Source organism: Oncorhynchus nerka, linkage group LG12 (genome assembly GCF_034236695.1).
Source record: "Oncorhynchus nerka isolate Pitt River linkage group LG12, Oner_Uvic_2.0, whole genome shotgun sequence".
Taxonomy (NCBI): Eukaryota; Metazoa; Chordata; class Actinopteri; order Salmoniformes; family Salmonidae; genus Oncorhynchus; species Oncorhynchus nerka.
In genome coordinates this window covers 88,772,756-88,800,087 of record NC_088407.1, presented here as the reverse complement: position 1 = coordinate 88,800,087, position 27,332 = coordinate 88,772,756, and the positions used below count along the sequence as shown (strand labels likewise).

General features: G+C 45.2%; 1 gene segment (V, D, J or C); it reads left to right on the top strand.

The window, feature by feature from the left end:
• The first annotated feature begins 17,000 nt into the window (after positions 1–17,000).
• LOC115124056 (probable non-functional immunoglobulin kappa variable 3-7) lies at positions 17,001–17,645 on the top strand. The segment is given in 2 exon segments: positions 17,001–17,104; positions 17,227–17,645. Coding segments are annotated over 2 exon segments (444 nt in total).
• Positions 17,646–27,332: the final 9,687 nt, after the last annotated feature.

Below are 27,332 nucleotides of genomic sequence, written 5' to 3'. Positions count from 1 at the left end.
GTGTCAGTATCAGTGTGTGTGGCTGAGTGGTAGAGACCTGAGGATGGCTGAGTAGTAGAGACCTGAGGATGGCTGAGTGGTAGAGACCTGAGGATGGCTGAGTAGTAGAGACCTGAGGATGGCTGAGTAGTAGAGACCTGAGGATGGCTGGGACGTGGGACAAAGGAGGTATCATGCTGAGTGGGACTAGGGCTGTTACTTCCGGCGCCGACAGAGATGGCCGCCTCACTTCGCGTTCCTAGGAAACTATGCAGTTTTTTACGTGTTATTTCTTACATTAGTACCCCAGGTCATCTTAGGTTTCATTACATACAGTCGAGAAGAGCTACTGAACATAAGAGCAGCGTCAACTCACCATCAGTACGACCAAGAATATGACTTTCGTGAAGCGGATCCTGTGTACTGCCTTTCACCCAGGACAACGGAATGGATCCCAGCCGGCGTCCCAAAAAACGACTTCGTAAAAGGGGGAAACGGAGCGGGCACATCGTGCACCACTCCCTAGCATTCTTCTCGCCAATGTCCAGTCTATTGACAACAAGGTTGATGAAATCCGAGCAAGGGTAGCATTCCAGAGGGACATCAGAGACTGTAACGTTCTTTGCTTCACGGAAACATGGCTCACTGGAGAGACGCTATCGGAATTGGTGCAGCCAGCGGGCTTCTCCACGCATCGCGCCGACAGAAACAAACATCTTTCTGGTAAGAAGAGGGGCGGGGGCGTATGCTTCATGGTTAACGTGACGTGGTGTGATCATAACAACATACAGGTACTCAAGTCCTTCTGTTCACCTGATTTAGAATTCCTCACGATCAAATGTCGACCGCATTATCTTCCAAGGGAATTCTCTTCGATTATAATCACAGCCGTATATATTCCCCCCCAAGCAGACACATCGATGGCTCTGAACGAACTTTATTTGACTCTTTGCAAACTGGAAACCATTTATCCGGAGGCTGCATTCATTGTAGCTGGGGATTTTAACAAGGCTAATCTGAAAACAAGACTCTCTAAATTTTATCAGGATATCGATTGCGCAACCAGGGCTGGAAAAACCTTGGATCACTGCTATTCTAACTTCCGCGACGCATATAAGGCCCTGCCCCGCCCTCCTTTCGGAAAAGCTGACCACGACTCCATTTTGTTGATCCCTGCCTACAGACAGAAACTGAAACAAGAAGCTCCCGCGCTGAGGTCTGTTCAACGCTGGTCCGACCAATCTGATTCCGCACTCCAAGACTGCTTCCATCACGTGGACTGGGATATGTTTCGTATTGCGTCAGACAACAACATTGACGAATACGCTGATTCGGTGTGCGAGTTCATTAGAACGTGCGTTGAAGATGTCGTTCCCATAGCAACGATGAAAACATTCCCAAACCAGAAACCGTGGATTGATGGCAGCATTCGCGTGAAACTGAAAGCCTGAACCACTGCTTTTAATCAGGGCAAGGTGACCGGAAACATGACCGAATACAAACAGTGTAACTATTCCTTCCGCGAGGCAATCAAACAAGCTAAGCATCAGTATAGAGACAAAGAGGAATACCTATGTGAGAATGCTGTTCATCGACTAAAGCTCGGGCATTTAACACCATAGTGCCCTCCAAGCTCGTCATCAAGCTCGAGACCCTGGGTCTCGACCCTGCCCTGTGCAACTGGGTACAGGACTTCCTGACGGGCCACCCCCAGGTGGTGAGGGTAGGCAACAACATTTCCACCCCGCTGATCCTCAACACTGGGGCCCCACAAGGGTGCGTTCTGAGCCCTCTCCTGTACTCCCTGTTCACCCACGACATTGTAGAAGTTTGTGAGTGCTTTTGGTGATAAGCCGAATTTCTTCAGCCTCCTGAGGTTGAAGAGGCGCTGCTGCGCCTTCTTCACGATGCTGTCTGTGTGGGTGGACCAATTCAGTTTGTCTGTGATGTGTACGCCGAGGAACTTAAAACTTACTACCCTCTCCACTACTGTTCCATCGATGTGGATAGGGGGGTGTTCCCTCTGCTGTTTCCTGAAGTGGATAGGGGGGTGTTCCCTCTGTGTGTTCCACCTGCTGATACCACAGTATGGTGTTGTAGCTGGGGAGAGTGTGTTCCCAACACAATACTGTGGTATCAGCAGGTGGAACACACTCTCTCCAGCTATAACACCATACTGTGGTATCTGTTGGAACACATTCTCCCCAGCTACAACACCATACTGTGGTATCAGCAGGTGGAACACACTCTCCCAGCTACAACACCATACTGTGGTATCTGTTGGAACACACTCCATGATGGGGTAGACCTAGAGACTGAAGCTGCTCTGATTTCCCAGGTAGCAATGAGGAATCAGCCCAAGTGCAACGGCCAACGTCTTTCTACCAGAATTCAGCCAACTTTGCCGGCATCTTACCAGAATCTCCCCAGAAGCGACACAAAACAAATTTAAAAAATGTATACAATATTACTCGACTTAGTCATTTTAAATATTGCTATTTTGTACATACATATTATACTCATCCACAAAATATAACATTTTGTGTCTGGTGACCGTCTCAGCGTGCATGTGCCCGGCCCACCACAGGTGTCACTGTAGTGCGATGGGACAAGGACATCCATGCCGTCCAAACCCTCCAATAACTAGGACGACGCTGGGCAAATTGTGAGTATCCTCACAGGTCACCCAGTCGTGACTGGCACGGGTCTCGAACCAGCATCTGTAGCAACGAAGTTTGCACTACGATGCAGTGTCCTAGACCGCTGCACCACTCGGGAGGCTTCATCCACAAAGTTCTTAATGCTTATCAATTATCTTGCACAAAGTATCAAAATACTAAAATACTACACAGGCCTCTTAAAGAATTTAATTTAAATGTTAATTGTATTTTTTCTGCACAGAAACAATGAGAAAATATGGAAAAATAAATAATGAAATGTTAATTATATAAAGCAGCCCATGCCAATTGGCAAAATAGGTATTGTTGGACCTCTTCGGTTAGTCGGGAGATGGGCTTAGCTCGAGGCTAGCTCCAGGCTAACTGGTGCTTGCTCTGGGACAGAGACGTTAGCCAGGAGTAGCCACTCGGATTGCAGCTAGCTAGTTGCGATGATCCGGTGTAAAGGTTCAGAGCTTGCGGTAGGAATCCGGAGATGTGGTAGAGAAAAAGCCGTCTGATATGCTTTGGGTAGATGTCGCGCTGGTGTCCTAGTTAGCGTTGAAGACCGCTAGCAGTGGCTAGCTACTAGCTAGTAGCTAGTTAGCTGGCTAGCTTCTGATGAGGGTTCCGATTCTAAAGTATAGAAAAAGCAGATCCGTACCACATTGGGTGATGCGGGTTGCAGGAGAGTATATTCAGCCTGTAGTTGGAAAGTGAGATTAAAATATGTACGAAATATATACAGAAAAAAAACGAGGAAAAACTATATTTACACTATACAGGACGGGACAAGACAAAACACACGTCCAACTGCTACGCCATCGGAACATTAGCATGATGTATTCAGATCATCAGTCCCTCCCACTTCACTGACATGTTGAATATGGTGGAACCTGGTCTACTGATTGTCATCTATTCATCTATGTGACACTCCTCTTGTTTTATATACATTGATACCAGACTCTTTCCAGCACTCTCACATATAACGTGATCAAACATGTTCACATTTCTCTTCTCTGTTACTGTCTCACTGCTCTGTGCTGCAGGTAGTTTCATAATGTTTCATTTATTTAACCAGGAAAGTTAAGAACAAAATTCTTATTTACAATGAAGGATTTCTCTAGTTATTGATATTGATGTTTCCAAGCATATGTTCCTGAGTCTTGATGTATTCAGGTCTAACTGTACCTAACTCTATTGATTTCATTCTCACTGTGTCCGTACAGGTCTTGTTGAGGGGAGTGAAGTCACTCAGACACCCACCATACTCTGGGAACTGAAAGAAAGTGATGCTCAGATGAACTGCAGTCACACTAAGGATTCTAGCTACTTCCAGATGTACTGGTACAGACAGCTTCCAGGAGAGGGAATGAAGCAGGTAGTCTTCATTACTCCCAGTTCTCAACCTGACTATTCAGGGGAATTCAGTAAAGACAAATTCTCAGCCAGAAAGGCTGTAGCTGAGAGTGGATCTTTCACAGTGAAGAAGTTGGAGACAGGAGACAGTGGAATGTACTTCTGTGCTGTGAGTGAACACAGTGATACAGACAACAAGTACAGCTGCACAAAAACCCCAGTATGTCAATAGGATGTAATATAACATGTAAAGAGATGGTCTCATCACATACTGTAGGGGGACCTCTAACTCTAGTTGTTCTAATGTCTGATGGTCTCATCACATACTGTAGGGGGACCTCTAACTCTAGTTCTTCTAATGTCTGAGGGTCTCATCACATACTGTAGGGGACCTCTAACTCTAGTTCTTCTAATGTCTGATGGTCTCATCACATACTGTAGGGGGACCTCCAACTCTAGTTCTTCTAATGTCTGATGGTCTCATCACATACTGTAGGGGGACCTCTAACTCTAGTTGTTCTAATGTCTGATGGTCTCATCACATACTGTAGGGGGACCTCTAACTCTAGTTCTTCTAATGTCTGATGGTCTCATCACATACTGTAGGGGGACCTCTAACTCTAGTTCTTCTAATGTCTGACGGTCTCATCACATACTGTAGGAGGCCCTCTAACTCTAGCTCTTCTAATGTCTGATGGTCTCATCACATACTGTAGGGGGCCCTCTAGTTCTTCTAATGTCTGAGGGTCTCATCATATACTGTAGGGGGACCTCTAACTCTAGTTCTTCTAATGTCTGATGGTCTCATCACATACTGTAGGGGGACCTCTAACTCTAGTTCTTCTAATGTCTGGTGGTCTCATCACATACTGTAGGGGGACCTCTAACTCTAGTTCTTCTAATGTCTGATGGGTTCATTGTCATGATCATGTAATCAGTCATGTTCACAGTGAGGTCCTATGAGCAAGCTTTACAGTACAGGCTTCCTGACACTCCCTCTAACACTGTCACTATCCACCACCCTGAAGGAAACATGCTACTACAACAGCCAATCTCCTTTCACCTCAGAACTTCATCCAGGAGACACTCATATCACATCATCATCGTCTTCCTCAGCATATTCATCATCTTCGTCATTATCTTTTTCTTCATCATGATATTCAGAGTTCTGATTCACCTGGCAGCTCTACCACTCTGTGTGACAGGTATTATATCACTTACGATGAGAAGCATAACGATACTACGAATGTCATCAAACTGAATAAAATATCCTTTCTCTTCTCTCTCTCCCTCTATCTCCCTCTCCTCTCTCTCTCCTCTCCTTCTCTCTCTGTCCACAGGGCAGTTGTTTAGTAGCATGGTTCATCAGAGGCCTGTGGCACTAACAGAAGGTCCTGGAGGAAACGTTCAACTCACCTGCAGCCATACGATCCCTAACTACTACATGATACTATGGTACAAACAGTCAGCAGGAGACACTGCTATGAAACTCATTGGTTATGCATATACCAAGTCAATAACCATGGAGAAATCATTTGAAAAGCACTTCAATGTGAGTGGAGACGGTGGGAAAGAGGCTTATCTTCATCTAGTGAGTCTGAGAGGACCTGAACACAGTGCAGTTTATTACTGTGCAGCCAGCCAACACAGTGATGTAGACTTCCTCCTGTTCTCTACTAAAACCCTGTCTGATGGTAATATTAGACCACGGCTCAGAACACCTGCATCTGAGGTTTGACTTTGACTCAGTGCCAATGAATAAACACAGATGGATGATGGCATAAGGTGATATCTGTCCTGGTACAGTATACCAGTATTTACAGTTTAGTGTCACCACTCATTAACATACATTATGCAATGTTACAATGTCAAATTCCATGACTCCATTTCTATCTATATAAAAAGACAAATCCTTTAACCTCTTCAACCTATGGGGGCGCTATGTCATTATTGGATGAAAAAAACGTGTCCGTTTTAAGCGCAATATTTTGTCACGAAAAGATGCTCGACTATGCATATAATTGGCAGCTTTGGAAAGAAAACACTCTGACGTTTTCAAAACTGCAAAGATATTATCTGTGAGTGCCACAGAACTCATGCTACAGGCGAAACCAAGATGAAACCTCAAACAGGAAATTAGCAGAATTTTTGAGGCTCTGTTTCCCATCGTCTCCTTATATGGCTGTGAATGTGTGATGAATGAACCTAAGCTCTCTGCCGTTCGTCCAAGATGTCTGCAGCATTGTGACGTATTTGTAGGCATATCATTGGAAGATTGGCCATAAGAGACTACATTTGCCAGGGGTCCGCCCGGTGTCCTTTGTCTAAATTGTTGCGTAATCTTCAGCTGCATGCATTTTGCCATGCGATTCAGAGGGGAAAGGACACTTCCACAAACCATATATCATCGAAGAGATATGTGAAAAACACCTTGAGGATTGGTTCTAAACAACGTTTGCCATGTTTCAGTCGATATTATGGAGTTAATTTGGAAAAAAGTTTGGCGTTTGGATAACTGAATTTTCAGGCGTCACGCACCAAACGGACCGATTTCTCCTGCACAAATAATCTTTCAGGAAAACTGAACATTTCCTATCTAACTGAGAGTCTCCTCATTGAAAACATCCGAAGTTCTTCAAAGGTAAATGATTTATTTGAATGTTTTTCTGGTTTTTGTGAAAATGTTGCCTGCTGATGCTAATGCTAAATGCTAATGCTAAATGCTAACACTAAATGCTAAATGCTAGTTTTGCTATGGTTGAGAAGCATATTTTTGAAAATCTGAGATGACAGTGTTGTTAACAAAAGGCTAAGCTTGAGAGCTAGCATATTGATTTCATTTCATTTGCGATTTTCATGAATAGTTAACGTTGTGTTATGCTAATGAGCTTGCGGATAGATTTACACAATCCTGGATACAGGTTTTTTTAGTAGCTAAACGTGACGCACAAAATGGAGCGATTTCTCCTAAGCAAATAATCTTTCAGGAAATACGGAACATTTGCTATCTAACTGAGAGTCTCCACATTGAAAACATCCAAAGTTCTTCAAAGGTAAATTATTTTATTTCAATGGTTTTCTGGTTTTTGTGAAAATGTTGCCTGCTGAATGCTAACGCTAAATGCTAATGCTAGCTATCAATAGCTATCAATACTGTTACACAAATGCTAGTTTTGCTATGGTTGAGAAGCATATTTTTGAAAATCTGAGATGACAGTGTTGTTAACAAAAGGCTAAGCTTGAGAGCTAGCATATTGATTTAATTTCATTTGCGATTTTCTTCTGGCTGTGCCAGGTGGAGATTATAACAGACATGGCCAAGATGTTCAAATGTTCATAAATGACCAGCATGGTCCAATAATAATAAGGCAGAACAGTTGAAACTGGAGCAGCAGCACGGCCAGGTGGACTGGGGACAGCAAGGAGTCATCATGTCAGGTAGTCCTGAGGCATGGTCCTAGGGCTCAGGTCCTCCAAGAGAGAGAAAGAAAGAGAAAGCGAGAATTAGAGAGAGCACACTTAAATTCACACAGGACACCGAATAGGACAGGAGAAGTACTCCAGATATAACAAACTGACCCTAGCCCCCCGACACATAAACTACTGCAGCATAAATACTGGAGGCTGAGACAGGAGGGGTCAAGAGACATTGTGGCCCCATCCAATGATACCCCCGGACAGGGCCAAACAGGAAGGATATAACCCCACCCACTTTGCCAAAGCACAGCCCCCACACCACTAGAGGGATATCTTCAACCACGAACTTACCATCCTGAGAAGAGGCCGAGTATAGCCCACAAAGATCTCCGCCATGGCACAACCCAAGGAGGGGAGCCAACCCAGACAGGAAGATCACATCAGTGACTCAACCCACTCAAGTGACGCACCCCTCCTAGGGACGGCATGAAAGAGCACCAGTAAGCCAGTGACTCAGCCCCTGTATTAGGGTTAGAGGCAGATTAATGACCAGTCCAGCAGCCATCAGCTATGTAGCCAAGTGATCATAGGGTCCAGTGAACAGCAATAGATGGAACAGGGAAGCCGCTGGGTAGTTGTTACTACCTAGCAAGCTGGAGACACAGCGTTTAAAGTTAGCAGGCCGGGGCTAGTAGAAGCACCTGCTCCCACGTCTACTACCTAGCAAGCTGGAGACACAGCGTTTAAAGTTAGCAGTCTGGGGCTAGTAGAAGCACCTGCTCCGACGTCTACTACCTAGCAAGCTGGAGACACAGCATTTAGAGTTAGCAGGCCGGGGCTAGTAGAAGCGCCTGTTCCGACATCTGGCAAAGGCCGGTTGGGGGCACTGCGGATGGAGTTACGACAGCAGACCAGTTGTGGTGGAATGGCGGGGCTTCGTGTCGGCAAAGGGTCCAGGCCAGTTGGCGAAAGAAGTATTGTGGTTGTCGTAATTTCGTTTGCTAGCCGTGAGATACGCCTGGCTTACAGCTAACTGGTGCTAGCTTCAGGACAGGGGCGTTAGCCACTATAGCCTCTCGGTAGCAGCAAGCTAGCAGCGATGATCCGATGCAAAGGTCCAGAGCTTACTGCAAGGATCCGGTGGACTAGTGTAGTTCATGCAGTGTTGGGGAAGAGTTCGGAAGGCATCAGCTTTGTAGCCAAGTGATCACTGAGCGGGCCGGGAGGTGGGCCACTCGTTATCACTTTATCACAGTACTACGTCACACCAGACGAATGTCTGCCTGCTTGAATGCCAACAACTCAGATACACATAAAAACAAGAAATTACCCAGGGAATCAATAGAATATTACTCAGAGAAGCACAAAACTAAAATAACATTCAAAATAGGGTGAATATTTCCTTTAACCATTAATCAACTACCTCCAGATATCAGTGCATCAGATCTCCCTCTCTGCTCTACTAAACCCTGCTTCATGTCCCACATAGACTCCTCCTGCAGGGTTCATCTTAGGTCTCTGATGTTTTAGATGTTCTCATAAGGAGGCAGCATCCCTCTATAAGATCACTGAGATGAGTTGATGAGAAGCCTCCTCTAATTCATGTGGAGTGGTTTGTCTGTCTCATTCTTTCTGTCTCCTTAACAGTGAGTCAACATGATCAGAATTCTTATCTCCATCACCATGGGTTACACAGCCTGGGCTGCAGGTATTCAGAGCATTGATTTCATCAACTAATAATATCCTTATTTGATTGGTTTTCATGTTTCAAGTGAATATGTTTCTTTATCTGTTTTTTCACCTCTCTCTCTCTCTCTCTCTCTCTCTCTCTCTCTCTCTCTCTCTCTCTCCAGTTTCTTCTCTCAGTAACCAGGTTTACCAGAGTCCTGCATCCCTGTACAAGAACCAGGGAGAGTTGGCTAAGATGGAGTGTTCACATAGTATATCAAACTATAATCGTATCCTCTGGTACAAGAAATCCAACTACAGAGAATTTGTGTATTTAGGATACCTGAATGTGAAAACTGGATATCCTGAGGTTGGATTTGATATAGAAGGAGATGCTAATGCAGGTGGTACCAGCACCTTAACCATCAAACAACTAACTCCAAATAGCAGTGCTGTGTATTACTGTGCTGCTAGTTTACACAGTGCATCAGATCTCCCTCTCTGCTCTACAAAAACCTCCTCCCTGGTGTACTGTAGACTAATCACACCTGTATTAACATCACACTGTATCTGATTCTGATTCAATGCCAAAACACTCACCAGCTGGTCTAACAGAAAGTATATTCTTGAACATAATTCCATATGATTCCTGTATGAATGACTATACCATGACTGGCCTATGAGGATCAGCTGACTTAGGATCACAGTTCTACAGACATGGGTGGGTTTCATGACACCTCACGCCCATCGTAAATATAAGAGAGCAGACGAATCCATTTTCCTTTAATGTCTGTGTGGGCTTTATGCTGAATCTACCTCAGATCTGTAACATGCAATACATGGACATTATATTTAATCAGCCAACATGGTGGTAACAATGATAGATGGAATACAGTTAAACGAGGACGCTATAACGAAAAACATTGTAACTTGAAGAGCTTCCATAATGTGTACGTGATTTTTACATTATTTACATTGTGTAAAAAATATCCAGATTAAAGAGAATGCTTTTGTGACGATGAACTGTGAATTTAGTGATATTTTTTAAATTGGTTCTAAACGAGATCATAGTAAATTCTAATACCTAATAATGAGCTACGGTCCAGGGAACACAGAGAGCGTGTCATAAAGACGGAAACGCCCCTTTTGACACGAGGGTATAAAGCAAAGTGCGATAAGAATGGACATACTAGGCTAAATTTACCACGTGCTGCAGCCGAGGGCTACGACTAGTCCTGACCCCGATACACAACACGAGGTTGAAGACGAAGAAAATCCTCTGAACAATCAATACTATGTTAGAGTAGCTATTCTACGTAGTGTATCTAGGAACGGGAATCTAAGCAGGACCCTCCGGCTATTCTCGTCAAGTCATCGGTTGTCTCCACGGCTACCCAAGCTGGGAGCGTCGACACGGCTGATTAGCCATCCTCAGGAGACCCCTCTCAAAGAACGAGTGCAAGGAAACAGACAACTACGAGAAAGGACATTGTGACATCTTGTGGACAATCAGAGACTTACATCCAATAACGAAGTAGGCGGCCATCGTAAGAACAAGGAGTCGGACGAACCTATCCCACTTCAGCGGAACTCGGCCCACGAGGAAGAAGAAGAAGAAGAAGTCCAACAGAGATACCTAACAGAGACCTTCAACACGTAAATACAATACATGCATTACACTTCTTACCCATAAGAGTGACAGTTCGGAGCAAGGTGTTAGGGCTAGAACTAAGCATAGTTTACAAATGCATCCAAATGCTTTTCTCTCTTTCTCCCTCTCCCTTTAAATCTCCATCTTGTTTAAAACATCTTTGGGATAGGGGGTGGTATTTTGATGTCCGTATGAAAAGCGTGCCCAAAGTAAACTGCCTGCTACTCAGGCTCAGAAGTTAGGATATGCATATATATATATAATTGGTAGATTTGGATAGAAAACACTCTGAAGTTTCTAAAACTGTTACGATAATGTCTGTGAGGCCACTACACCACCCAATGTCACAGGAAGGCCATAAAGATCATCAAGGACAACAACCACCTGAGACACTGCCTGTTCACCCCGCTATCATCCAGAAGGTGAGGTCAGTACAGGTGCATCAAAGCTGGGACCGAGAAACAAATTTCATCCTACCACTGATTTCAATGGCTGGCACTTTTATAATATTGGGAAATTGTGCCCGATTGCAGTTCCTAGGGCTTCCACTAGATGTCAACAGTCTTTGACAAAAGAAAGAGTTTCAGGCTGGTTTATGGAAAAATGAGCCAGAAAAGGTTGTTTGTCTAGGTGGCTCCCATTTTGGCTGTAGTGTTTCCACTAGTGTTTGTCCGGTACATACAAGGGGAAACCAGCTAAACTGAGTTTGTATGGATATAAAAAAAGGACTTTATCAAACAAAAGGACCATTTGTGATGTAGCTGGGACCTTTTGGAGTGCCAACAGAAGAAGATCTTCAAAGGTAAGGCATGAATTATATCGCTATTTCTGACTTTCGTGTCACAACTCCCTGGTTGAAAATAATTTGTTATACATTTGTGTGCTGGGCGCTGTCCTCAGATCATCGCATGGTTTGCTTTCGCCGTAAAGCCTTTTTGAAATCTGACACAGCGGCTGGATTAACAACTAGTTAAGCTTTACTTTGATGTATTGCACTTGTGATTTCTTGAAAGTTTAATATTTATAGTAATTTCATTTGTATTTGGCGCTCTGCAAATTCACCCGGAAGGTGTCGTCCCAGTAATCCGCAAGAAGTTAACGCGTGTCATATTGTGTTGGTCCGCTATGGACCTGTTGTCATCGTACTAAGGTCTAATCAATAGCCCAGACTGTGTGTTTGTGTATCTTATGTTATCATTTAGCTTGTTAGTAAATAAATAATCAACTCAATTGGAGTGGTATGGAATGATTAGTGAGACCCAGGTTTTGTGCAGATTTAAAGGACTATGCGACGTTTAGAATGAGAATGATGGACTGCCATGATATCGAGATTCTGATATATTCTTTGAGTTAATTTGGAAACTAATAAACAAACTTTAACCGTGGTGCCGCAGGTTACTAGGTTAATGGTTACATGATTAATTTAATTTCATAAACATAGTTAATTATTCGATAAATAGCATCTCATCATGTTAAGAATAGCAACGCCATGACAGTAGTTATAACAAACAGGTTTCCCTCTCCTCTTCTGTAACAGGTGAACTCCGCTGTTCCAGCGTTCTTCAGTCTCCATCTTCAGTATTTCAGAGTTCTGGAGAAACTGCTATCCTGTCCCGTTCACACACTCTCCCAGCTACAACACCATACTGTGGTATCAGCAGGTGGAACACACTCTCCCCAGCTACAACACCATACTGTGGTATCAGTAGGTGGAACACACTCTCCCGAGCTACAACACCATACTGTTGTACCTTGCTATGATCTAGTCTCACCACTGTACTGATGCTCAATTAATCCACCTTAAATAAGAACTGTAAATGCCTTTATTGCAGTGACGCAAATTGAGCGAATTAAAGTCACTCAATTCAGGATTTTTTAAATGTTGAAAACCTTTTTCAATAAATAGCTTCTCCTTTTCAGTTTGTGAAATCATTGAACTTAAACATTTTTTAAATTCATTATCGAATTGGAATTTCACTTTGCTTCCTGAATTGGTGTTACAATCAACTAGGAGTGGTGGGTGGAATCAGGCGCAGAGAGCAGGGTTCAGTCTTTCTTTTATTCCCCAGCGCAACAAAACAGTCACGCCAACACACAGGGCGTATTTAAGTTGCCAGTCCAAACAACAGGACAAAATAGTCCGGAGAATAAATATACGAATAACTCACACCATCAAACACAGAGTAACACAAACAAGCCCACACAAATACCCAGCGGGCCTAGTGCCCTTCAATACCCTACAAACAAACCCTAATACAAAACAGGTGTACCCAATTACCCAATAACCCAAAACAAACGGAAAGGGAATCGATGGTAGCTAATAGGCCGGCGACGACGACCGCCGAGCACCGCCCGAACAGGAAGAGGCACCATCTTCGGCAAGGTTCGTGACAGTACCCCCCTGACGCGCGGCTCCTGCAGCGCGCCGACTCCGGCCTCGAGGACGACCCGGAGGACGAGGCGCAGGGCGATCCGGGTGGAGGCGATGGAAATCCCTCAAGAGGGAAGGATCTAAAATGTCCCTCCCCGGTACCCAGCACCTCTCCTCCGGACCGTACCCCTCCCAGTCCACGAGGTACTGCAGGCCCCTCACCCGGCGTCTCGAGTCCAGAATAGCTCGTACTGTGTACGCCGGGGACCCCTCGATGTCCAGAGGGGGTGGAGGGACCTCCGGTACCTCACTGTCTTGTAGGGGACCAGCTACCACCGGCCTGAGGAGAGACACATGAAACGAGGGGTTAATACGATAATAAGAGGGAAGTTGCAATCTATAACACACCACGTTTATCCTCCTCAGGACTTTAAATGGCCCCACACACTGCGGCCCCAGCTTCCGGGCAGGGCAGGCGGAGGGGCAGGTTTCGGGTCAAGAGCCAGACCCTGTCCCCTGGTGCGAACACCGGGGCCTCGCTGCGGTGGCGGTCAGCGTCTCTCTTCTGCCGTTCACTGGCCTGCCTGAGAGAATCCTGGACTGCCCGCCAGGTCTCTCTAGAGCGCTGTACCCACTCCTCCACTGCAGGAGCGTCGGTCTGACTCTGATGCCACGGAGCAAGGACCGGCTGGTAGCCCAGTACACATTCGAATGGCGACATATTCGTGGACGAATGCCGAAGAGAGTTCTGGGCTAACTCTGCCCACGGGACGTACCTCGCCCATTCTCCTGGCCGGGCCTGGCAATACGACCTCAGAAACCTGCCCACTTCCTGGTTTACTCTCTCCACCTGCCCATTACTTTCGGGGTGATAACCAGAGGTAAGGCTGACCGAGATCCCCAGACGCTCCATAAACGCCTTCCAAACCCGAGACGTGAACTGGGGACCCCGATCGGAGACGATATCCTCTGGAACCCCATAGTGCCGGAAGACGTGGGTAAATAGAGCCTCTGCAGTCTGTAGGGCCGTAGGGAGACCAGGCAATGGGAGGAGACGGCAGGACTTAGAGAACCGATCCACAATGACCAGAACGGTAGTGTTCCCTGAGATGGGGGAAGATCAGTAAGGAAATCTACCGAGAGATGGGACCATGGCCGTTGTGGAACCGGGAGGGGCTGTAACTTTCCTCTAGGAAGGTGCCTAGGAGCCTTACTCTGGGCGCATACCAAACAGGAAGAGACATAGAGCCTCACATCCCTAGCTAAGGTGGGCCACCAGTATTTCCCCCTAAGACCCCGCACTGTCCTATCAATCCCCGGATGACCCGCAGACGGTAGTGTGTGGGCCCACCGAATCAACTTATCACGGACACCAAGCGATACGTAACTTCTACCAGTCGGACACTGTGTAGGCACAGGTTCAACCCTCAACGCCCGCTCGATGTCCGCATCCACCTCCCATACCACTGGGGTCACCAGCCGAGAGGCTGGAAGGATGGGAGTGGGTTCGATGGACCGGTCCTCGGTGTCATAGAGACAGGACAGCGCGTCGGCCTTAGTGTTGAGGGAACCTGGTCTGTAAGAGATCGTAAATCTAAAACGTGTAAAGAACATGGCCCACCTAGCCTGACGCGGATTCAGTCTCCTCGCTGCTCGAATATACTCCAGATTACGGTGGTCAGTCCAGATGAGAAAAGGGTGTTTAGCCCCCTCTAGCCAGTGTCTCCACACCTTCAGGGCTTTTACCATAGCTAGTAACTCCCGGTCCCCCATATCATAGTTCCGCTCCGCCGGACCCAGCTTCTTAGAAAAGAAAGCACAGGGACGGAGCTTCGGTGGCGTGCCCGAGCGCTGAGACAGCACGGCTCCAACCCCAGCCTCGGACGCATCCACCTCCACTATGAATGCTAACGAAGGGTCCGGATGCGCCAACACGGGAGCCCCAGTGAACAGTGCCTTCAACTGGTTGAAGGCTCCATCAGCCTCTGCTGACCACCGCAAACGCACAGGCCCCCCCTTCAGCAGTGAGGTAATGGGCGCCGCTACTTGGCCAAAACCCCGGATAAACCTCCGGTAGTAATTGGCAAACCCTAAAAACCGCTGCACCTCCTTTACTGTGGTCGGAGTCGGCCAATTACGCACAGCGTTAACGCGGTCACACTCCATCATCATCCCCGAGCTGGAAATGCGATAACCCAGGAAGGAAACGGCTGGTTTGGAGAACACACAGAACAGCCTTGACGTATAGGTCATGCTCCAGCAGTCACCCAAGAACCCTGCGCACCAGGGAAACATGCGCGGCGCGTGTGGTAGAATAAATCAAGATGTCATCAATATAGACTACCACACCCTGCCCGTGCAAGTCCCTGAGAATCTCATCTACAAAGGATTGGAAGACGGCTGGAGCATTCTTCAACCCATACTGCCTGACGAGGTACTCATAGTGGCCTGATGTGGTACTAAACGCTGTTTTCCACTCGTCTCCTCCCCGAATACGCACCAGATTATACGCGCTCCTGAGGTCCAGTTTTGTGAAGAAACGCACTCCGTGGAATGATTCCACCGCCGTAGCGATGAGAGGTAGAGGATAACTAAAACCCACTGTAATTGTAGTGATGAGAGGTAGCGGATAACTAAAACCCACTGTGATCGAATTGAGACCTCGATAATCAATGCACGGACGCAGACCTCCCTCCTTTTTCCTCACAAAAAAGAAACTCGAGGAGACGGGTGACATGGAGGGCCGAATGTACCCCTGTCTCAGAGCTTCCGTGACATATGTTTCCATAGCCAGCGTCTCCTGAAAGAGGCACCATCTTCGGCAAGGTTCGTGACAATTGGCTTGTCTTCCATTCAAATTGAGCTGGTGTGGGGCTTCTTGTGTACAGCTGAATTCATTTATAGTACTGAGTCCCAAACGCTACCCTACACTCTATACAGTGCACTAATTATGACGATAACCCATATGGCCCTGGTCAAAACTAGTGCACTACATAGGAAATAGGTTACCATTTGGGATGCACATTTGTATTTCTGTTTCACGTGGAAGGATCATTACTGTAATATCCATGTTTGGATTGTGATGTCATATCCTGTTTTTGTGTCTTCCTACCATGTGAGTTCAGATCACCTCAGATGTTCATCTCGTTGATTTGGGCATCAAATGTTACGATTTCTCATTCCATTCTTACTTATGGGTAATAACATTAATTTATTTTGCTATCCAGGATGGGCATTTCTGTGCATGTGTCCATCCGTTGGGGTATAGGAGAATATCTTCTCTCCACCTCTACCCAGGTCTCTCTCTCAGCCTTGAGGTTTATCAGACTCCCTCTGAAGTCTTACTGAAACGCGGAGAGAACGTTCAGATCTTCTGCCACCATGAGAGAACTAACTACAGACTGATGCAGTGGTTCCAGCAGTCACCGGGAGAAAAACAACTCAAATGTATAGCCTATTTATTGTTTAAGTCTCAAACCACGTACATTGAAGAACATCTAAACGTGAGTGGGGATTTGAGTCAGAACGACCCGAAGAATGTTTCTCTGAACATGTTCAACCTTAAAGGTCCCGATCTCAGTGCAGTTTATTACTGTGCTGCAAGTGAAGGCCACAGTGTTGTAGATTCCCTCTCTGCACTACAAAAACCCTGTGTGACACAATCTGTCTCACTGTAGTAAACTATTTAACAAGAACACCTCCCTCACACCTGTGTTGAGGTCTGGATTTGATCCGATATACTGTAACCACAACTAGAATGAGTAGAACGGTCCTCCTCATTCAAGTCAATGATGCCATAATGGGTGGACTGGCAGCCATCCTTTCCTTTCTAGATATTATATTTCTGTGACTGTGACAACGTTCTGCCGTTACATCGCTGATGAGGTCACTTCCTGTCCCTCTTTCTCCTCTCCAGTCAGTTCAGATGAGATGTCAGTTAGTTGTTGATGTTCAGCTCAAGACTCAACATGATCAGAACCCTCTTACTCGGTTGGCTCTCAGGTAATAACAGTAATCTGACTTAGATATGGTCACTTGTTTAGATGTACAGTACGGGTATTATGTATCTTCATCTCTTACCTATGAAAAATGAAAGATCATGTCTTCTCTCCATCTCTCCTCAGGTCTAAGTCTCAGTGTTGAGGTTCACCAGACTCCCTCTGCAGTCTTCAGCAGACCTGGAGAGAATGTTCAACTCTTCTGCCAACATCAGAAAACAGACTATAGAGTGATGTTGTGGTACCAGAAACCACGAGGAGAAACAGCACTGAAACTCATTGGAAATCTGTATCATAAGAATCCAACCATTGAAAGTTCATATGAAAAGCATTTTAATATGAGTGGGGATTTGGGTGGAGGTGGCCCAAAGAATGCCTCTCTGAACATGTTCAACTTGAGACGACCCCAACACAGTGCTGTGTATTTCTGTGCTGCTAGTTATGCAGTGTTGCAGATTCCCCTGTCTACACTACAAAAACCTTCTCTCATTCACCGCCTCACTAGATTATACTGAAGCAACACCTCCCTCACACCTGCACTGAGGTCTGGATTTGATTCAGTGCCAATATAATATAACAGTACAGCTGTCTTTGAACCTTTATTTAACAAGTCAGTTAAGAAAAATACTTATTTTACCCCAGCCAAACCCTCCCCTAATCCAATTGTGTGCCGCCCGATCACAGCAAGTTGTGATACAGCTCGGGATCAAACCAGGGTCTGTAGTGACACCTCTAGCACTGAGATGCAGTGCCTTAGACCGCTGCGCCAGTCGGGAGCCCCTAAATCCTGTCACGTGAAATCTTGCCAGGTTCAGACAACTTGAAATTTGGAAAGATGAGTCCCGAGTTTCCCACCAGGAAAATATAAGAATCATCCAATTGGACGCTCTGGACTGTCTTTGTTTGTGTTCCAAATGGCAACCTACTCACTCTGTAGTCCACTACTTCTAGTCAAAATTAGAGCACTCTATATAAGTAATAAGTTGCCATTTGCGACACATCCTTGGTTTCTACCATCTGGTTATCATCATTGTTTGTACTTGTCTGAAAAGGGCCAAAAGTCTTATTCTTTACAATAGAAACCTCCAAACTGTATGGAGTTGTAGGCCTAGTCTTCAATGGGAATCATTTATTTCATTGTCTCCACCAGTGGGCTTAGAGAAATTATTGTTCTGAAAATAACTGTTCTTGGATACCCCGTTGAACCGTTCGGCCAGACTGAGGCAGCGGTTCCAAACATCCATCGGTTTCCCCACTGAACGGAACCCAAGGCAAGATCTACACCCCCGTCAACTTGACAGAAAACTGTGAGCCTACGAGATCACCATGATCCACCAGGCCAACTCCCCGCATCCCCGGTCATGCCTGAGGAGTGGCCACAAGATCCACCCCGCCAGCTAGACCATCTCGATCTTCTGCCAGCCCCATGATCCCCTTAATCTCCCAAGCGACTACCAGCATTGAGAGGTTGAGAGGTCATATTCACCAGCCCGCTGCACCATATCCTCTCGCCGGCGCCTTACATCCCCAGTCTGGGGAAAAATGCTTCTCATCTGTGGTAGGCTAAGTAAATAAACGTGATACGCCTCCGCCTGTAATATTTTGATTGATAAGGGCGGTGTTAACCTCTCTGGGGTAGGGGGCAGTATTTTGCCCAAAGTAAACTGCCTGTTACTCAGGCCCAGAAGCTAGGATATGCATGGATACAGAACACTCTAAAGTTTCTAAAACGGTTAAAATAATGTCTGTGAGTATAACAGAACTGATTTGGCATGCGAAACCCCGAGCACAATCCATCCAGGCAAAACCCAGAGGAGAAAAAAATTGAGGTCATAGGATTTTCCAATGGGTTTCTATGGGATACCCTTATTTTTAGGAGCCTGGTTGCAGTTCCTATGGCTTCCACTAGATGTCAACAGTCTTTAGAAATTGGTCGATGTTTTTCTTTTGAGAAATGAAGAAGTAGTCCTTTGTAAGTGTCACTCCAGGTGGACTTTGTAAGTGTCACTCCAGGTGGACTCTACTGTTTTGGTGCGCATGAACTGGTGCGCTCCTCTTTGTTTTCTTTCGGCACATACATTAGTTTCTTCCCATTCCTTTCTTCCCACCCATGACCAGCTCAGAAACCAGATTGCATAGCAGAGAAGGTACGGTGGGATTCGAAATGGTCGGTGATCTGTTTGTTAACTTGACTTTCGAAGACCTTAGAAAGGCAGGGTAGGATAGATATAGGTCTGTAACAGTTTGGGTCTAGAGTGTCTCCCCCTTTGAAGAGGGGGTTGACCGCGGAGGCTTTACAATCTTTGGGGATCTCAAACGATACGAAAGAGAGGTTGAACAGGCTAGTAATAGGGGTTGCAACAATTGCGGCGGATAACTTTTAGAAAGAGAGAGTCAAGATTGTCTAGTCCAGCTGATTTGAAGTGGTCCATATTTTGCAGCTCTTTCAAAATATCAGCTATCTGGATTTGGGTGAAGGATAAATGGGGGAGCTTGGGCAAGTTGTTGTGGGGGGTGCAGGGCTGTTGACCGGGGTAGGGGTAGCCAGGTAGAAAACATGGCCAGCCGTAGAAAAATGATTATAGAAATTCTCAATTATCGTGGATTTATCGGTGGTGACAGTGTTTCCTAGCCTCAGTGCAGTGGGCAGCTGGGAGGAAGTGCTCTTATTCTCCATGGACTTTACAGTGTCTCAGAACTTTTTGGAGTTTTGCAACAGGTTGCAAATTTCTGTTTGAAAAAGCTAGCCTTTGCTTCCCTAACTGTCTGTGTATATTGGTTCCTAACTTCCCTAAAAAGTTGCATGTCGAAAAAAACACAAATGCAAACACTCAGAACAAAGAGAGCAGCAGTGGCTGGACTCTCCCTTCTGAGACTGCCTGTTGAGAACAACAGGCTGAACCTCCAAACCACACGTACCTCTTTATTCCACACACCAGAATAAAGTACTTCAGCGTCAAGAAAATAATCTGAAAATAAATTACATCTGTACCAAAAACAATCAGTTTATGTATTACGATCTTAAACACTATCAGGTTGGTTTTCACAGCTGTTTCATAAGGTGTTCATTGTTCTAAGGCGTCCTTTGATGGAATTTATTTGTTCCACGTTATTCATTGTTGTATCCTAGGACCAACAATAGATGTGTATATATTCAACCACAAGGGGGTACTAATGAGCTATGCAAGATATATATATATATTTTTTTATTTGCATAACAGAATTACTGAAATTATATTCTTTCATTGTAGATCAGGACAGGTTGAAATAAAGACATGACGGCCAGACAAACCAGTGTATGAATCAACTGATCTACATATGAATGGAGTGGAAATTATCTGACTTCCTGATCTGTAAGGTAGTAACTTTATTGCAGATTTACACGTTTTATTTTCCATTCTTGCAATGTTTAAAGACATGGATTTCGTATGTTAAAACCTCTTAAGACTCTAGGGGCATTATTTCATTTTTGGATAAAAAGACGTGCCCGTTTTAAGCGCAATATTTTGTCACGAAAAGATGCTCGAATATGCTTGGAATTGATAGTTTTGGAAAGAAGACAGTCTTACGTTTCCAGAAATGCAAAGATTTTCACTGTGAGTCCCTTAGAACAAATGCTTCGGGCAAAACCAAGATGTATGACCGACCAGGAAATGCACAGGATTTCTGAGGCTACGTTTTCCATGATCGCCTTATATGGCTGTGAATGCGACAGGAATGAACGGACTCTTTCTCTTGTTTCCCCAAGGTCTCTGCAGCATTGTGACGTATTTGTAGGCATATCATTGGAAGATTGACCATAAGAGACTACAATTGCCAAGTGTCCCGCTTGGTGTCTGCGTGGCAATTGGTGCGCAAAAGTCAGGTCCCGGTATTTTTCCATTCAAATCTCAGAACAAACCAGGCTACAAGGACGGTGCTTTCAATGGAGAGAAATATGACAAACCACCTTCAGGATTGATTCAAACAACGTTTTCCATGTTTCAGTCGATATTATGGAGTTAATTCGGAAAAAGTTCGACATGTAGGTGACTGAATTTTCGGTTAGTTTCGGTAGCCAAATGCATAGTAACAAAAGGGAACGATGTGTCCTACACAAGAATCTTTCAGGAAAAACTGGACATCTGCTATGTAACTGAGAGTCTCCTCATTGAAACATCTGAAGTTCTTCAAAGGTAAATTATTTTATTTGATTCCTTGGCTGGTTTTTGTGAATATGTTGCGTGCTAAATGCTAACGCTAATGCTAAGCTAGCTATCACCACTCTTACACAAATTAGTGATTTTCTCTGGTTCTAAAGCATATTTTGAAAATCTGAGACGACAGGATTGTTAAGAAAATGATAAGCTTGAGAACAGGCATATTTATTTCATTTCATTTGCGATTTTTAGAAATCGCTAACGTTGCGTTATGGTAATGAGCTTGAGGCTGTAGTTACGCTACCGCATACGGGTTTGGGCGGACTATGAGGTAACAAGGTACCAAAAAGTAGTTAGAATTAATGTTTTCATTTTATTAGCCAAACAACTTGTTTAAACAGCAAAATTGTTTGCATAGCGTTGATGAAAAGAAGAAATTAGGCTGTAATGATCTCAAATTCTAATCATTAGGTCATCACACCATTGATATGGCAACGGATGCTAATAGTTTATCGAATCCCATTGTGACGTAAAGGGGGACACTATTTTGCACGACGGGCCCCAATAAATCAAGGTCTCAACTTACTGTTGCTAGGTAGAATACACAAGGTGCAATTTCTAAATATGATTGTGCAACAGCAGTTCACTCAATTAGCGAGGTCAGCTAATCATTGTTTGATTGGTAAATTAGTCTAGTCAGCTATCTAAACTTGTATGACCGAATACCGCCCGGGAACGCAGGACATGCGCCCAGGGGATTAACGTCTTGGCAAAATGTGTAGAAATGCAAGAAATTAACTTTCAAACTGACATTTTTCTCTCTGTTGTCAAGAGGGGGGCACTAAAATGTTTTGCCCGCAAGGTGTGGGGGGGCTCCCCATCCAAATCTCGCTTAGGGCCCCCAAAAAGATAGGGCTAGCCCTGCCTACTGGGGCACCATCGACAGAAAGCTATATTGCACCACCAACCACCCAGCTATTCTGTGTACCCTCTGCAACTTTTCCCACCACAGCACCCGCTGTTCCAGCCACGCTCCAGATCCTTCCTCTCCGCGCCACGCCAGAACCCCCATCCGGGCCCATCCGGGCCCAGCTTGGCCCCCTGATCCACCAGGCCCTCAAGCGTTTTCCTAATGCAGATGGTTCTCCAACTAAATATTGTTCTCCTACTGCAGATGGTTCTCCTGCTGCAGATGGTTCTCCTACTGCAGATGGTTGTCCTACTGCATATGGCTCTCCTAATACAGATGGTTCTCCGAATACAAATACACTCAACCAACTATACCGTTCCTCCCTGTGGAGAAACCAAGTGTACTCATCCACACAGACAATCTTGACGTAGTCCACTCCCTCTTCATCATGCCATTCCTTCGTAGACTCACCTGTATTTCTGTCAAACATCAGTTCATTATCCACTCACATTCACCACAACTGTACAGAAATCCCGGACACCACAATTTTTCCAGAAATTCAGGACCTTGGCTCCAGACTCCGACTCCATTTTCGGAAGCCATCGTAACCTGAACCCTTCCCTCCTCCATCTGATCGCCCAATGAACTATCCTCCTCAGTCTTGCTCTCCAGACCTTCATTTATTATTGGACATCCTGGAAATGCTTCCGCTCTTTCCACAACAACTACAACATCCCCTTCCACTCCTTCGACCTCATCATCATCATCATCATCACCATCATCCATGACCATTCCTCTCTCTCCATCCGCACATCCACCATCCAAGTTTACCTCACGCCATCAATTTCTTTGTGAAACTCCTTACTGGTGCGTCCTGCCCTGCCATAACCAGCCCAAAAACAACTCAACTCATTAAAGATCTTCAAAGAATAGAACCGGTCCTTTCTTCACTCTGCCTTCCTCCTCACCTCCTGCATCCAGACTCTCAGATCCAGATATCTCTCCCTTTCAGTCGATGCTGTCCTTGAATCCATGTTCCTCCTCACCTTCTTCGGATTCCTGAGATGCTATGAATTTACATCTGCTTCCAACTCCTTCCATCTATGAATTTGCTAAACGTACAATATGTTACGAATTTGCAAAACGTACAATATGTTATGAATTTGCTAAACGTACAATATGTTATGAATTTGCAAAACGTACAATATGTTATGAATTTGCAAAACGTACAATATGTTACGAATTTGCTAAATGTTTGATATGTTACGAACTCTAGCTAGGTGGCTAATGTTAGCTATGCTAGGGGTTACATTTACATTTACATTTAAGTCATTTAGCAGACGCTCTTATCCAGAGCGACTTACAAATTGGTGCATTCACCTACCTTCCAGTGGAACAGTAGTGCATCTAAATCTTTTCAGGGGGAGGGGGGGTGAGAGGGATTACTTTATCCTATCCTAGGTATTCCTTAAAGAGGTGGGGTTTCAGGTGTCTCCGGAAGGTGGTGATTGACTCCGCTGTCCTGGCGTCGTGAGGGAGTTTGTTCCACCATTGGGGGGCCAGAGCAGCGAACAGTTTTGACTGGGCTGAGCGGGAACTGTACTTCCTCAGTGGTAGGGAGGCGAGCAGGCCAGAGGTGGATGAACGCAGTGCCCTTGTTTGGGTGTAGGGCCTGATCAGAGCCTGGAGGTACTGAGGTGCCGTTCCCCTCACAGCTCCGTAGGCAAGCACCATGGTCTTGTAGGTTAGGGGTTAAGTTTAGAAGTGAGGTTAAAGGGTTAAGGTTAGGTTTAGGGCAACGTTTCCCAAACTCGGTCCTCGTGATGCTATGAATTTACCTCCGCTTCCAACTTCTTCCATCCTGCCCATCACCCCTGCATCTCAGACCTCACCTTTCAATCTCAAGACTTCCTCATCTTCAGCCTCAAAACGTACAAACGTACAATATGTTATGAATTTGCAAAACGTACAATATGTTATGAATTTGCAAAACGTACAATATGTTATGAATTTGCAAAACGTACAATATGTTATGAATTTGCAAAACGTACAATATGTTATGAATTTGCTAAATGTTTGATATGTTACGAACTCTAGCTAGGTGGCTAACGTTAGCTAGCTGGCTATGAATTTACCTCCGCTTCCAACTCCTTCCATCCTGCCCATCACCCCTGCATCTCAGACCTCACCTTTCACTTTCAAGACTTCCTCATCTTCAGCCTCAAAAGAAGCAAGACAGATCAGCCTGCCACCGTCTTCCTGTTCCACCTCCCTTCCGTCCTCAGCCCTTATGAACTTCTAACCTTCCTCATCCACCTCCGGTCATCCCTCACAACCCCCTCTTCATCACAGAAACCATCGATGTCACCTCCCACCATTGGTTCCATCTCATCTCCAAGTCCGTTTTTCGACCTATCACTTCTCCGGACACATCCATATCAGTGCATGCCACCTCTGCTTCTCACTAAGGGCTTCCAGACCACACAGTTCAACATCTAGACCGCTGGTTCTCCCAAGCCTACCACAGCTACATCCGATCCAAACCACAAGATCTCCTCTGAGCCCACAATACCCTCTGTACTTGAACAATTATCCTTCAGTCCTGACTTTTTGTGGTTTGCACTGCACAAGCCACATGCTCCGAACAGGACACCTTCCCCAAACACCTAGAGTCCCGATCCCCACCAATCACTCCTTTACGACTCCAACTTCAAGAGCAAACCTCTCCTCCAGCACCTACAGACAACCACGTCCCTTCACCAAGAGCACTCGTTCTTCAATGTCCTACGGACCACCACACCCCTACCTACTGAGCATTATGCTCCCCGCATCACCAAACTACCTCATCCACCCCCCCCCCCCCCCCAATTCCCTTTCAATAAAATCATAAACTTACTATGTTGGAGGTGTGATCTGTACTTTGTGAAGAATGCCACTCTGAACGTTTTCAACTTAAAAGTAGACCCCGACACAGTGCAGTGTATTTATGTGCTGCTAGTTATGCGCCGTGTTGCAGAACCCCCCCGTCTACACAACAAAAACCATCTCAGTAGATTATAAAATAAAATGAAAGATCTTCCTCGCATCTGTATTTTAGGTCTGAATTTGATTGTGCCAATTTAACAGGGGGTTTGTCATTACATCAGTGATGATGTCACTTCCTGTTCCTCCTCCTCTCCAGGCAGTTGAGATGGTTTGTTGGTTGATTCAGATTAGTTGGTTGTTGATAATCATCTCTGATGATGTCACTTCCTGTTCCTCCTCCTCTCCTGCCAGTTGAGATGGTTTGTTGGTTGATTCAGATTAGTTGGTTGTTGACGATCATCTCTGACAGTCAACATGTACAAAACTCTCATCATCTACACACTCTTTTGGCGCACAGGTAGTAATCTAGGAAATTAACATTTGTTTTAGATTCATAATATGGTATGATGTATATTCCTTTATGTTTGCCTCTGCTAGTGAATGTCTTCTCTCCATCTCTCCTCAGGTCTCTGTCTCAGTGTTGAGGTTCACCAGACTCCCTCTGTAGTCTTCAGCAGACCTGGAGAGAATGTTCAACTCTTCTGCCAACATCAGAAAACAGACTACACACTAATGCTGTGGTACCAGAAACCACGAGGAGAAACAGCACTGAAACTCATTGGATATTTGAATTTTAATTCTCAAACCATTGAGAGTTCATATGAAAAGCGTTTTAATATGAGTGGGGATTTGGGTGGAGGTGGCCCAAAGAATGCCTCTCTGAACATGTTCAACTTGAGACGACCCCAACACAGTGCTGTGTATTTCTGTGCTGCTAGTTATGCACAGTGTTGCAGATTCCCCTGCCTACGCTACAAAAACCTTCTCTCATTCACTGTCTCAGTACAGCTGTCTGATGTCACACTGCATTTTGTCATTATGTCACTGATGAGGTCACTTCCTGTTCCTCCTCTCCAGTCAGTTCAGATGAGATGAGATGAGATTTCAGGTGGTTGTCAGCGAACACTAAGGCCCCGTCTAGACTTGACAGTTCATGCAGCTTTAGTGTTCTGATCATAGAGATCTGATCATGGAATTCCCAACACTTCATGAATCTACACATATATTTAAATGTCCGTGTCCACAGTGTGTCTGGATTTGAGAGAGAGAGAGAACGGGAGAGAGAGAAGGGGAGAGAGGGAGAAGGGGAGAGAGAGAGAAGTGGAGAGAGAGAAGGGGAGAGAGAGGGAGAGAGGGAAGGGGAGAGAGAGGGAGAGAGGGAAGGGGAGAGAGAGGGAGAGAGAGAGGGAGAGATGGAAGGGGAGAGAGATGGAAAGGGAGAGAGATGGAAGGGGAGAGAGAGAGAAGGGGAGAGAGAGAAGTGGGGAGAGAGATGGAAAGGGAGAGAGATGGAAGGGGAGAGAGAGAGAAGGGAGAGAGAGAAGTGGAGAGAGAGAAGGGGAGAGAGAGAAGTGGAGAGAGAGAGAAGGGGAGAGAGAGAGAAGTGGGAGAGAGAGAAGGGGAGAGAGAGAGAAGTGGAGAGAGAGAAGGGGAGAGAGAGAGAAGTGGAGAGAGAGAAGGGGAGAGAGAGAAGGGGAGAGAGAGAGAAGTGGAGAGAGAGAAGGGGAGAGAGAGATAATATGTCTGGTAATATGTCCCGGTACTATGTCTGGTAATATGTCTGGTAATATGTCTGGTAATATGTCTGGTAATATGTCTGGTAATATGTCCCGGGAATATGTCTGGTACTATGTCTGGTAATATGTCTGGTACTATGTCTGGTATTATGTCTGGTAATATGTCTGGTACTATGTCTGGTAATATGTCTGGTAATATGTCTGGTAATATGTCTGGTAATATGTCTGGTACTATGTCTGGTACTATGTCTGGTAATATGTCTGGTACTATGTCTGGTAATATGTCTGGTAATATGTCCCGGTAATATGTCTGGTAATATGTCTGGTACTATGTCTGGTACTATGTCTGGTAATATGTCTGGTAATATGTCTGGTACTATGTCTGGTACTATGTCTGGTAATATGTCTGGTAATATGTCTGGTAATATGTCTGGTAATATGTCCCGGGAATATGTCTGGTAATATGTCTGGTACTATGTCTGGTAATATGTCTGGTAATATGTCTGGTACTATGTCTGGTAATATGTCTGGTAATATGTCTGGTAATATGTCTGGTACTATGTCTGGTACTATGTCTGGTAC